The sequence below is a fragment of the Corvus moneduloides genome, chromosome 7, assembly GCF_009650955.1.
Source record: "Corvus moneduloides isolate bCorMon1 chromosome 7, bCorMon1.pri, whole genome shotgun sequence".
Lineage (NCBI taxonomy): Eukaryota > Metazoa > Chordata > Aves > Passeriformes > Corvidae > Corvus > Corvus moneduloides.
The window spans coordinates 13309384-13323927 of NC_045482.1; the positions used below are offsets into that span (position 1 = coordinate 13309384).

General features: G+C 41.0%; 1 protein-coding gene across 1 annotated transcript in view; it reads left to right on the plus strand.

Moving 5' to 3' along the window:
• The window catches only part of INO80D (INO80 complex subunit D), a 45068-nt gene that overhangs the window by 19640 nt on the left and 10884 nt on the right, over positions 1–14544 (plus strand). Inside the window, 7 exon segments of the mRNA XM_032113919.1 lie at positions 5665–5889; positions 7822–7924; positions 7926–7932; positions 9822–9955; positions 11412–11629; positions 12031–12188; positions 13166–14358. Coding sequence (XP_031969810.1) covers positions 5665–5889; positions 7822–7924; positions 7926–7932; positions 9822–9955; positions 11412–11629; positions 12031–12188; positions 13166–14334 — 2014 coding nt within the window. The 3' untranslated portion in view covers positions 14335–14358.

Sequence of the window (14544 nt, forward strand, 5' to 3'; positions counted from 1 at the left end):
ATCAGGAAAGGATTTAAGCTTGTTAGCCTAAATTTAATTGAGTTTAGTGGGATTTATTCATGAACTTGTGTGCCTTGATGATTGGAGGTCCTGAATTAGAATCAAATGGGGTTGCTGTTGGTTTCTTGTCTTTCCTACTGTTTGTGAATAACTTTGTTAGCAAACTTGCTACATTTTACTCAGTAATTCTTATGATAATTATGTAGGCTATTGTTTTAATGTGCTTTTTTAAAGGCCATGGTATTTCTTTTCGTAATTAAGTGTTGAATAAACCTCTGTCAATACTTGTGAGCAATTGAAAGAAAGTTATGGGATCAAAAGGATAAGCAGAAGCAGGAATTAGCTGCTGGTGCAGAAAGGCCTTTGATGTTCTCCATATACTGCTATGTCACAAATCTAAACTTACAACAGGATATGATAATATATGTCTATTAATGTAAATTTGAAGGTGCACAGTTAAAGCATCCCAAGTATAGTATTATAACAAAACTGTCATATGTTGTTAACAAAGAAATGGGGAGTCTCAAGTAGAATTTGTTTCTGTAACATGACTCTCATTCGCTATGCAACTGGGCTTTTTGATACTACTACTTTTCCCTATATTTTAAATTTTTAACTACCACACTTAGAATAATGATATTAATGAAACCTTATTTTGTTGTTATGATGTTGTTACAAATTCTGAAACTTACTAGAATTTCCTGACATCTCTGAAGATTGTCCTCAAGGTGAACACACAAAGCTGTATCTCTGTTGTCAGGACCCACCACTAGGATGCTAAATCTTGAGAATCTTCAGCGCATCAAAGCTATTAAGGAGTGTGTAGAGTCCACTTTTTTTAAAATAAAAAGGGTCTCTTTTGTTATGAGTGACCGTCAATTTTTTAGGGCATCAGCAGTTACAGAGTGAGCTCTCACAAACATTACTTTTAACTTAAAAGGCAACTTTTAAAAAAGTGTTTTGGGAAAGCATGAACAGACTTTCAGACTTCGATATCAAACATAATTTTCACAGCAGATATATCTATTAAATAACTTTCCTTGCATTCTTTCTTTCTTTGACATTTGATTTGATTCTTCCATAGATCCCTATTTTTTTTGTTAACTTATAAAGGTCGTCTCTGTGTGTTTTGTCTTCTGTTTTGTCTTAACTTCCTTTGGATTCTTCCTACTCTTTTCACATACTGAGAGAAAATAATAACCTTGTCCTTGACATTTTCTGTTCCATCTAGCACTTTGTGCGCCTCAGTTAAATACTGTCTTAACTATGCATGATGGATACATTTTTGTATGCAATTGGCTGCTTTTGGACTTCCAATCAGCCTGCCCAGTGTTAGCTCTTCAACAACTTTGTACTAATTTTTGATTATCGATAAAGCATTCACTTGATGTCAGCCTTCTAAAACTTTAGCTCCTATTCTGAAAACTTCTGTAGAGGTTTTTATTACCTGAAATGTTTCACTTTGACACTTCTGCAGTGTGGTGTGTCTGCTGCTGAAGATGAATTAGTTCAGGCTGTTTCTGGGGGAGATTTGGTTTGTCAAAGTGACTCTGTCTTGCTGATCTGGCAGTGCAGACTGGTGACTCCTAAAGTCACATACCTAAACTTACGGGATTTACTTGCTGGTTTTCATAGTAAAATTAAAGCTCTTTTTTCTCTGTTCATTTGTGTCTGAGCTTGTGGTCCCCACCAGCTAACTCCATTCTGTCCTTTTCCTTTTGACTCCATGGAAGACAGTGGGAGGAATGCTTCTCAGAATAGACTATTGAAAGAAAGTGAACAGTTAATTTCTGCTTTACTGGACAGCAGGTTCTCAGCATTTCTGCTTGTGTGATTGTGGGGGAAACCTCTATTGAACTTCTCGTGTGATACTCTAGCTGCTCTTAAACTCTCAAAAATTCACCAGATTTGTTTAAAATTAATGTCTTAACAGTGTCCTGGTTTTGGCTGGGATAGTGCTCATTTTCTTCTTAGTAGCTGGCACAGTGCTGTGTTTTGGGTTCAGTACAAGAACAATGTTATAACGCTCTGATGGTTTGGTTGTTGCTAAGTAGTGCTTACACTAAGTCAAGGACACTTCAGTTCCCTGTGCTCTGCCAGAGAGGGGGTGCACCAGAAGCCATGAGGGACCCCAGCTGGCCAAGGGGATACTCCACAGCCTAGAACACCATGGCCGGTACATAAACTGGGGGAAGCTGGCTGGGAGAGGCCAATCACTACTCAGTGATCAGGCTGAACATCAGTCGGTGTCTGGTGAGCAGTTGTGTTGGGCATCACTTGTGTTTCTTGGTTTTTGGTTTTTTTTTTTCATTACAGTAAATAGTAGTATTATATTTTCCTTTGTTTTCATTAATAAGCTATTCTTAGCTCAAGCCATGAGGTGTTTTTTTTCTGATTCCCCTCCCCATCCCATTGGTGGGAACAGGGAGAAGTGGGCATGCTGGGAGAGGGAGCATGCAGCACAGTGGTACTTAGTTGCTGGATGGGGTTAAACCATGACTACAGTAATACATTTTTTGGTTCACTTGCCTTCTGGCCTTTTAATCTGCAAAATTCATATTGTTGCAATCATCTGTGGAAATGCAGGCCAAATGTTTGCTTTTATTATTCTGTGCTTTAATTTTGAAAAATTGTGTTCCTATGCTCCCAGGATTTCAGGATGCAGTGCTTCGAGGCAGGCACAAATGTTTGAGTTCAAATATCATAGGAGTTGGCAGTGGGCACAGTGCAGGCTGAGTGCTGGCAGAGAAGGTTGCTGGGTGGGAGGAAATCCCTTGTGGGAGCAGCAATTTGGAGAGAAAGCAGGGGCTGTTCCCTGCTGCAGATACTAAAGCTTCCCCCTAGATTATTTGATTACTGAGTCTGGTATCTTAGAAAGTACTGGAAAAACAAATGACTTTTTAAACAAAGTGTTTTTTCACTTCCTACACTGAATATAGATAAAGCAAACCATTTCCAAGTAGCAAGTTTGAAAAAGGAGTGCGAGTCCCTCCTCATACCAGCTCGCTCAAAGGATCAAATACCAAACACTGTGTTGTCAAAAGTTGGATTTAATAACTCCCAATAAGTAGAATAACTAAAAGAAAGAAGGAAGGTTCTTCAAAACGCTCTGTAAGGAGGGATTGGAAGTATAGTTACTGGGGTGTCTCAGAATAGAGGAGCAATGTTCTCCTTGTTCCCTGGTGGTGCCTGGCTGCTTGTGCTACCCTTTTGCTCTTCCTTTCTGCTGCTTCGTGCTGTCTTTGTTTTCTTCATGAACACTCAGCAATAATCCCCCTGATGTTTCCACATGACAGTCTGAAAGGGAAGGGTTGGGAAAAAACATTTTGGATTATCAAATGGCTCGTGTGCACTTTCAGAAATCTTTGTAAAAATGAAATGCCACACATTAAGTTGAACTTCAGAAGTTCCTTATGCAGCTTAGGAGAATAAATAGAATTTGGCAAACTTGTTTATGAAAGAACAACAATAAAAGTATCTTTCATTTTCATGACTTGCCTATTGAAAAAAAAAAGGCAGGTTTTATTTTGATATTTTTATGTTTCTTTGAACATATAAATGTTTGGCTAATCTTACTGGCCTGGGAACAAAGTTCTGAACAGGCTTTTAGAAACTGTTTGGCTCAAAATAAGCCCTTGCCCACTGCAGGGCATGATTCTTTCTATACCTTTGATATATGTCTTCATCCACTTTCTAAAAATGATCTCATAAACTGAAGATCAAAAATATTTTAGCAAAAAATGACATTTTTCTGGCTCTTTTCAATGTGAGAGAAGTAAAAAGTCTCAAATATAGAGAAATGTACGTTAAAAACACTTTCCACCCAAAAGAAACTTATTTCCCCTAAGGAATACTCCTGTTACTATTAATTTTTAACCATATCTAAAATTAAATCAGTAACTTTGTTTTAAGTCTTGGCCTAGAGCAGTAATGAAATACCTAACATTTTAAACCTACCTATAAATATCCATGTATTCCTCCTTTATTAATACATTGGAAAAAGGAAAATCTAAATTGAATAGCCCACAGTTAATTTTTATAAACAGGTAGTTTTCCCCAGTAAGCATTCTTCCTAAGAGATCTTAAAAGTGTATTTTCTTTTAATTTTCAATGTAAAAATATTCTAAACATTAACATATGTTAAATATTTTTAACAGGTTATATCTGCTGCTAAGCATGTAATTGCAGAGGTTAATTACTTTTAATTTATGCTTCTTGAAAATAAGCTGTAATCTATTTTAAACAGACCAAAATACACAGTATGGTTGACTTTACATAAAACTTCATAAAAACGTGCATTTGTGCCAGAGGCAGTGTTTGCTGCTGTGGAGTTTTCGAGGAAAGCAGTAGTGGAGATGGCTGCAGTCTCTTCCATTTGGCGTGTGTGTAAATAGAGTCAGAGTTTCCAGGAGATGAAGTAGGTCTTCAGTATATTGCCTTTTGGGGACAGATCTGCTGTCTGCATTTCTGGATCTTACTTTATTTAGTAAATATCATGGCTGGTATTTCACATCTCTTGCATCTCAGTGGTGGCCTCCTTTGCTCTGCACAGGTTTGGGTGTCAGCTCATGCAGTCCCACGGGCTCTGAACATTGCGAGCTTTTCATTTGCTTCATTTGTTTGGATTTCTCTTCTTTCCTTGCCCTTTCTTTGTGTTACGATAGGAAAGTTGGCAAAAAGTTTCTCTGTTCTTAAAGAAAAAACTTAAAGGAAAAACTGAACAGAGAGTGTGCTTAGATTCAGCACGTGTATTTTGTCACTCCATGAACAAAAACCTCCTTCTGCAAACTAGTGTTTGTTGTGGAGAACTTCTGGGTAGCTTCATGGACCTTGTTGTTTTAACAAGTTCCAGTGATGATTTTCGGTTTCATGCCTTTTACTTCATTTAACTGAATGTGTTGACATGGTTTGATGGTCTTGTTGATATGTGCCTGGACATTCAGAGAGCCAAGATAAATGGAGAAGGGCTTTCTTAAGCAAACAAAGAGTTGGATTAGTCCTTGATCTGGTCATTACTTAGCCCTGGTCTGATCTTTCCCTCAGTATCTTTGGAGTTAAATGTGAATTTCTTCTCTGCTTATTGTACTGTAACTCAGCTGCAACTCTGCAACACAGGGAAATCAGTATCAGCTGTTAGCTGTGTTAATCTGTGTTTTGGTTTAAAAATGAATACACCACCTGGCAGAAAAAAAGGAATTGGAAAAAGCAGTTTTGGTACTTTTTAGAATTTGACCATCTTCTCCAGCATGATCTTTCCTCGATAAATTTCCGCTACACAACTCCCCACCCTTGTCCTCTCCATTAATTGCACTTTGATTTAAGCATTGGTCTCATTTGCTGAGACATTTACACTAAATAAAGGTTAACAGTATAGATTTATTTTTGAACAGCAGGCTCTAGACATTTACATGTGTCAGACTTGATGATAAATTAATGTAACCTCTAATAATGACATACTAAGAGAGGCAAATACCTTTAGAATTTAAAAGGGATCCTCCTCTTACTATTTCTCAAGCATCCCTGCCTGATTTCAGTGTTAGGATGTTTGCGTGGCTAGAAGATGGATGCCAACTTAACAATTCTATTAAAATGATAGATTAGCTTAGTGGGAAAAAAAACCAGTAGTAACTTAAAGCATATTTGTTTTTATTTTCCCTTCCTCAGGTCTGATGATGACAATGCAGATGACAGGAGTTCCAGGGTGACCAGACTTTGCACTTACTTTCAGCAGAAATACAAGCACCTCTGCCGCCTGGAGCGGGCAGAATCTCGCCAGAAGAAATGCCGGCACACGCTCCGGAAAGCCTTGCTGCAGGCGGCCAGCAGAGAGCCGGAGCGCGCAGGGCAGCTCATGCAAGAACTCCGGAGAGCTACATGTGCTTGTACCAGGTTAGACTTGCAGGACTGTGACTGCAGGAACCTGGGGCTGGGCCAGGGTGGAGATGGGCTGAGCATCCAGAAGCTGAAATGCTGAGCTCTGAAATTGGTAGTCATGCACAAGGCAGAAAATCCATGACACATAAATGCCTGTCAGTGGAGTGAAATAAATGGGGCATACAGAGGTTTCCATGAAGACAGGCCTTCTCCAGCTTTATGTTTTAAAATGTGGATAGTTTGTTCAGCAGTATCTGGGCCCAAATATCTGGTACTTTACTATGCCAGTAGAAGGTGTGTAGTCTGGTCTGTAGTTCACTGCTTCAATTCAGATTTCATTTTTCAGACAGCTTTTTTTGAAAAGTCTGTATCTCCTCTTAATTATCTTCCCAGCAGACAAATTTAAGCTTATGCTTTTTGTTAGATTTAACTCAATCTAACATTAAATAAAACTTGGCAACAAAATACATAACTTCTAACAACTTTGAAGGTTACCTTCTGTGGGAATTCTTTCTAGATAATGTCAATATCCCTCCAGCTCTCAGCATATGGAGAGTTGGTTGAGTCATATTCGTGCAGGAATAGGCTAAGTCTGAACCCTGATGTTACATTTGGGGTATCAGAAGCATCCTTTTGCTGTTGTGGTTTTGCTTTACAGGATGTGTGACTGTGGGGTGTAGTGGATAGTATGAGATGCAGATTGGAGCTAGGTACAGAGAGTGTATTCTGTTTAATGGGATGTTTTTGTTCCTTGACAGTGGGATGTGGTTCATGAGAGTTGGAGGGTTTGTTGTTGGGGAGGTGGACTGATGCTGAAGAGCTGCTCTGAGGTGTAACGTAGAAGTCCATTACTGGTTTACAAAGTTGTGTATAAATTTCTCCGAACTTAAACTACAGCAAACTTCACCTGAACTGACAAGCTCTTGCTGGTTTTTTCCCTAATTTTTTTGCCCTTTATTAAGCAAAAAAAGTTTACATTGTTTTGGGTAGACCAGCAAAGCCAGGTATGCCTGTCATCACTGCTCTGGTCAATTTAAGTAACCACAGAGTCTTTTCAGATACAAAATTTTTCACAGGAGTAATACTGCTTACTTTGCTCAGTCAAAATGCAGTTGATGACAGAAATGGCTGAAGGAAAACAGTCAGGCTACAGACAGCTTTTTGTCAACCTAGAAAACAACGTGTACAGAGGTACAAGTCAGCCCTGGAATCGCCAGCTTTATCTCCATGAAGGTGACACATGCCTGGAGAGCAGGCTAACCCCAAGCGAGCTGTGTAATGCTTGAGTGCTCGTCCACACTGCTGTCTGGTCGCCTGCTTGCAGCTCAGCTCAAAGCATAGAGGTTATGCTGGGGAAACGCCCAGCTCCGTGGCGACCTGCTGGTGGATTGGGCTGTAGCACCTTGATGAAGGAGAGCTTTTATCCATGTTGAGCACGCTCAGGCTCTGCCACTCCAGAGCTCAGTCTAAGTTTGTCTGAGCACATGCTTGCATGTAAGCTCTGGGGATGCTCGGCATGTTTTTGATTTATGAACAGGCTTGGAAGTGCACTTGACTCCCATCTAGGCATACCCAATACATTGAATTCTAAAGATCGACCTCATTTTGAGGGTCACCTGTGTTGACACTCACGTACTGCTGCCCTTGGCTCTGTTGCAAGGTGTTGTAATATTTACATGGTAGTAGCACATAGCACCTCTCATTACAATCAAGGCCCTGTGAAATAAGCAATAATCTTGTAACTACAGTCACACTTTCACCTGTCATTGACATCTATTCTGTGTCCCTGTGTAGAGCCTGGTAGTATTGTGCACCCATCTGATCATGACACACACACGTGTGTTTACAATTTTTCATCCTACGCGCCACATTCAGTATAAATAATTGTGTTAAGTAACCACCCAAGACTGGGGGTTTGTCTCTAACTCTTTTATGCTTTCTTTTCAGCACAAGCCAAGCAAGGCAGAGAGATGCAGAACCAACAATCTGCAGTGGAACTTCGAAGGGAGAGCAGTGCACTAACAAGGCCCTTCCATTCACCAGGCACTGTTTTCCAGCGTATCCTCTTAACTCTGTTAGGGAGTTGCATTCAGGCGTGGAAGCTGTTCTGTTTTGGGGTTCTTTGTTTTTAGATTTTTGCATTGACAAATAAGTTTTACACAGAAATACCTATTTGTTAGTGTGTTGTCAATTTGGCTTTTAATTTGGCTGTGTGATTTGGGTCTGTAGACAGTGAAGATAGTAGTTTGCTACTGGTATCTGTAATAGGAACATCATTTACTTTGTAAGCTGTATTTAGTTGTGCAAGGAAACCTTTACAAAATGGATCATCCTTCACAATGACATTGGTACAAACCATGTGGCTTTCACCTCTTGGCTTTCATGCAGCTATTTGTAGGTTCCACTAGACCACCTTCCTGTGACAGTTTTATGGAAAAAAGGTTTTTATACATAGTATAAAAAGATGGCTTACACTGACTAGAAAGATGGAAATCATATTTTGTGTTGTTCAAAGAAGCAGAATAGAAGGAGTCACAGAACCTCATAGTCTTGATGAGAAAGGGTTCCCTGTGCTTGGAATTTCAAGCAAAGCCTGGAAAGGATGTTAAAAGTCAATGGCTGAAGATCGCAGAAAGGAGAGAGCACATTAGATGTGAGTTTTGGTTCTGAAGGCTATAAAAAGGCAGACTTATGACCTGTAATACTTAAAAAATTCTACAGACTTTGTCTTTTTTGTTTTTACCTGAAGAATTGTTGGTTGCCTTTGTTGGGGTGACTCCTTTTGTTGGAGCTTTGGTTTTGATATTAAAAGTGACTAGTGCTGATACTTTCAGCTACTACCAGGCTGCAGCACCTTTTCAATCTTTTTGTTTTGCAGATGCCTTGTTTTTGTTGTTGATTTTTTGCAGGCCACTTAAAAGCAGTTTGCAGAGCAGTTCAAAACCTCGATGAGAGAGCACCGTGGTGTGCAGCTGTGTTTGGGATTTGCCTCATGATTCTGATTGGATTTTTTTGTTGGGGTGTTTTTTAAATTTTAAGTGGTCTTGTTCGTTGGTGTGTGTAGAGCAGGGTAGTCAAGAGTAGTGATTTTACATGTATGCCCATATTTTCTCTCTGTATTTTCTTCCCTAAAATGAACAGGTTCTTGATTCTGACCCATCCATCCAAGTCTGCTATCCTGCCATCTGGATTGTTCTGCAGGTTTTTCATTTTCTTTGTCCTTTCGTTTTGTTTTGTTTTAACATTTTATGAACATACATAGTGATGTTGAGGTCTGACAACTGTTCAAGATGGAAGGAGTGCTTCTAATGTTGCTTGAAAAAAGACACAATGAAATATCTGTTTGATTTGCTGTAAGTCTGGAAACATTTTTCTCCTGCTAGGGATTTTTCTGAAGGAAATCTCAGCAAGCTTACATTTGGATTTACTTGACCTTTCTGTCTGCTTTCACATCTTTTTTTCAGAGGAGCAGGAAGGATCTTGAAACTTCTTTGTCTGTGCTCTAAAGATAAATGCCAGGAATGTACCTTAAAAGATTGAATTAAGAAATACTCTTTCTTTAATGTTTCAGTATGGATTGTCATTAGTCTGTAAGGAAATAGTCCTGTTGACTACACTGTTCCAACTGCTACTATTGATCTATTGATTTAGACTCCAGGAAAAGGCTTCTTTTTGCTAAGAACTCATTAGTGAAATGGCTGCTTTTATAAAACTATCTCAGTATATAATAAAATCATTAGAGATTCTGCATGAATGCAGTTTTTTCACTTTAAAAGTTGGGTTTGAGCCTTACCTAGCTTTGAACTTGAATAACACTCTTAAGGTACTCATTAAAAATAGTGTCTATGGACAGATATAGTTGAAGGCTCTGATCTTTATCAGATTGATAAATCAAAGGGCGTTCCTCCACCGTTGTCTTGTGTTATTCCTGATGCAGAAACACACAGATATCTTATTGAACCGTTCTCAGCAGCTCTTCTCGAGTTGCACAGCCAAGTTTGCAGATGGTCAACAGTGCTCTGTGCCAGTTTTTGACATTACACATCAGACACCTCTGTGCGAAGAACATGCCAAAAAAATGGTAAGTACAAAGCCATAATTGTATTGATTTGTGTATTGAGATGATCAGGAGTTTTAACCCCAGTCTTCCTATGAACTCTTCCTTGACAACTAGCAAGTTTATGAACACAAGAGCTTGTTTTTTGCTATTATTATTCTTAAAAGGGTAAAATTTGCCAAACATTCCCAATTAGTATAAAGTATGTTGTGAAAATCTTTTACACAGTTTTGAGGATATAAAAAACTATACATGAGAATATTGTTCACTGGAGGAAATTTGATTATGGTCTTGAATTGGGAAATAGAAGATCATTGTGAGGGATCCTGCGGTCATTTTATTTGGGCTCACTCCTGGTCCTTGGATCTGAATATAATATGAGTGTGGTATTAGAACACTGCATCTTAAGGAGTCTCAGTATACAGGGCCCAAAGTATTTTCTAAAGGAAATGTAGATACAATGATGCAAGTAATGGTTTTGCTACTTTATTTATCTTTTAGTAACTATTAGAATTTATCTTTAACCTCCTTCAGGGATCTGTGGATCCCAGAGAAAAAGCAGTAGCCTACCTCAAGTTGAGAGAATGGAGAAATGAAGTTGATGTCCTCTGCTCTCCTTTTATGACACCAATCTTCCAGAACAAAACCTTTAGGATAATTCACAAACCCACTTCTGTCCTGCCCCTCTTTCAATGCTTCTTGTCCTACCTTCAATTGGGTGTAAAACTGCCTGTTTTGTTTTGTTGGGTTACTGAAAGTTTTTTGTTACTCTTTTTGTCCAGCCTCTCCAATAACTGTGAATTTTGGAGTTTTTTGGATTAAAATGTGAGGGTTCGTGCTACACATCTGTATGGGGTTTCCCTCTCTACTAGGCAATTTTCAGTATGTCTCTCAAGGTTTACTTCTGTAGCAAATACAATCCTCTGCCATTCCCAGTGTGATGGCAACTGAAGACTGATGGTGGTTTGATTTATTTTTTAATGGGTCAGTGACTACTGTTCAGAAGCAATGAGGCCATAATTCTTTACCCACATCCTTACCCTCGTCGAGCAGTATTAATTTCGCCTCCTCAGTGCTGTCTCTCTGTTGTGTCAATGGGCACTTGAGGATTCTGGCTTCAGCTGCTGCACATTATCCAGATTAACAGCACCTCACAACGGCGTTTTGTCTTTAATACTTACTGGAGTGCTGCTAAAGGTTATAGTTTTGCACTGTTCAGTTAGGGTTTGCTATGATAGCTTTTAAGGTGACACTGCACAATCTCCTATTTACCATACCTCATAATTTGGTCTGTGTTATTTTTGCCATTGGGGTCAATGAGGAAGGAAACAGCTCAGTTTTTGAAACTGTGCCTGGGTGTAAGTTAACAATCCCTCTTACATTCCACTCCACATGTCTGTGGAATGGCCAGGGTGAAAAAAGCAAGGAAAGTAATACTTGTTCTTAATATGCTCCCATTGGTATTGTTTCACTCCCAAAGGATAATTTCTTGAGAGGGGACAGCTCCCGTAAAGTTCAGCACCAGCAGCAGAGGAAACCCAGGAAAAAAACAAAGCCGCCTGCACTTACCAAAAAACACAAGAAGAAGAGAAGGCGAGGCCCACGCCGGCCCCAGAAACCCATTCCTCCTGCAGTGCCCCAAGGGAACCTCACCATGCCTGCCAGTGTCTCACTGCCAGTAGAGATACCCCACATACGGTCAGTGCTGTTCCTGCCCAGTTTCCCACTGCTGGCCTGAGCGTTGCCAATGACCACTGTACAAAGCCGTGACTTTCTTGTGCCAAGCAGTATCTGGAGCAGGGCTAAAAATCGCATCTCCATGTGACTGTTGAAAAAAACCTTTTGGGTGGGTCATTTTGGATTTGAGCAGTGGTTGGGTTTGATGGGTAAAATATCTGGCTCCTGATGTTGCCTCTGACATAATTAATGAGTAGCCAAAGTGTAAGCTTCCTAAAGAAACTTCCTAAAAGCATTTTCTTCCTAGATAATGGGGGAAAAAATGTGTGGGGAAGCATCCATTGTAGATGGCTATGCACTGATAGTTGTCCTTTGGAAGAAGCAGAATTGAACACCAGGGACTAATGTTCCTTTCTGTTCAGGAGCCCCTCCACACCCGAGCTCAGTGCTGATGAGCTGCCTGATGATATCGCCAATGAAATCACAGACATTCCACATGACTTGGAATTGAATCAGGAGGACTTCTCTGATGTCCTGCCGCGGCTGCCCGATGACTTGCAAGATTTTGATTTCTTTGAAGGTACCATTTTATTTTATGCTAGCATGAACACAACCGGTGAACTGAAGAAGTGAGTGTTTCTAAACTGCATTTTGAGGAATTGCTTGCTTGCTTTCCTACAGAGGTAATAAATTCTAGAGAAGGAAGTGTGCATTTGCTCTATTGTTTGCAAGCTCTGAAGTAAAGCAGACTTTATGATGGCTGTGTGCATAGTTTTCTGTTTGCTCATATAATTACTGCTCTGAAAATCATAATTGGTTTAGTATTTTAATAATTCATTTTACATTTTTACTGCCTGTCAGTGTTACAATTTAATCAAGAGTATTCTCAGTAATGGCATCTTTCTGCCATCGAGTGGGGCTGGAATCACAGTCAATGTTGGCCGTTGATAAAAAGAGAATACAGTGAGAATAATATCTTTAAATACATTTTTGAAATTACCTTTTGGTCAGAAATGTACTTGAATTTCTGCATTCTAAAGCTCAATACCTATCACATATAACAAAGAAATTAGAACAGCCTGGAGCTGGGTATGTGATGTCTTTGGTCATTTTCTGATATAACATGACATCAGACTGTGTTTGAATTGAAATTAACCTAAATTATACTGTCTGTGGAAATTTTAGGTCCAGGCTGTAATGTGGTAAGTAGAAAGAGGGGTTGTGAACTGTTTGTTATTGCAGTATTGAAGAAAATCTTGCATAAGCATTTTTACTTTAATTCTAGGAAGTTTAAGAGGCATCTCCTATTGTAGTATGTGGAAGAGAAGGGGGAGAGGGGGATTTCCATTGAAGAAGAAGGTGTAATTTCACAGTTTTCTTACCTTGTTTAGCTAGTAAACACTGATGAATGATATTCTGTGTACTGCAAGCCGTGCTGGAAGGCTACCATACGATGCAGCTCTGTACTGAACTGTTTGTACATCTGCAACCTTTGAGTGCCGGGGCCAGGCTCACCTGAGAGCAGCGCACTAACTGCTGGTGTCCCTGTTTCTGCAGGTAAAAATGGAGATCTTCTTCCGACCACAGAAGAGGCTGAAGAACTGGAACGGGCCCTACAGGCTGTAACTTCTCTTGAGTGCCTGAGTACCATTGGAGTACTTACACAGACAGATGGTGTGCCAGTTCAGGAGCTGTCAGATAGAGCGATAGGGGTGTTCTCTACAGGTGCTGGAGCTCCGGGAATGCAGTCCTTGAGTCGAGAGGTTAACACGGATCTGGGGGAGCTGTTGAATGGGCGTATAGTACATGATAATTTCTCCGGTCTGGAGCTGGATGAGAACTTGCTCCGTTCTGCTACCTTGTCCAACCCACCTACGCCCCTGGCAGGGCAGATCCAGGGGCAGTTCTCAGCCCCAGCCAACGTTGGCCTTACTTCTGCCACTCTGATAAGCCAGAGTGGCCTTGGGGAGAGAGCCTTCCCGGGACAGTTTCATGGACTTCATGATGGCAGCCATGCCTCCCAGAGGCCCCACCCTGCCCAGCTGCTGAGCAAGGCAGATGACCTGATCACCTCACGACAGCAATACAGCAGTGACCATTCACACTCCTCACCCCATGGAAGCCATTATGATAGTGAGCATGTGCCGTCTCCCTACAGTGACCATATCACATCCCCTCACACCACATCCTTTTCTGGTGATAACCTGGCAGCTACCTTCTCAGCAGAGATGCCCATGATGGCACAGCACTTGCTCCCAACTCAGCTGGATGTGCCACTTAGCGGGGTGGTCAACCCCAGAACTCACTGGGGAAATCTTCCTGTCAATCTTGGGGACCCCTCTCCGTTTAGCAACCTTCTTGGTGCAGATGGACACCTCCTGTCCACCTCCCTGTCCACACCACCTACCACCTCGCACTCAGAGACCACACAGCCTGCCTTCGCCACTGTGACCCCCAACAGCTCCAGTGTGCTTCCGGGGTTACCGCAGACCAGTTTCAGTGGCATGGGTCCTGCCTCCGCTGAACTCATGGGCTCCACCTCCCCTAAACAACAGCTCCCTCAGTTCAGCGCAGCCTTTGGGCACCAGCTGAGCTCTCACAGTGGCATTCCCAAGGACCTGCAGCCCAGCCACAGCTCCATAGCTCCTCCCACGGGCTTCGCAGTGACCGGTGCCACCGCTACCAGTACCAATAACGCATCCGCGCCCTTCACCACCTCCAACTGAGCTTGTCTGCCTGGCTCCCTGCAGGTAGATGGGGGACCTGTGTTTTCTATCTTTCCTTTTTTCCTTTCTCTTTATTTTGTCTGTCTTCTCTTCCCTTTTTTTTAAGAGGGGGTTGAGAAGAAAACCCCCGCTTCAGTACTGACCAGGGTTAGCCCTCTGTGAACCTTGCTGTAGCATTCACATGTGCTTGTTACGCACCGGTGCTCATTT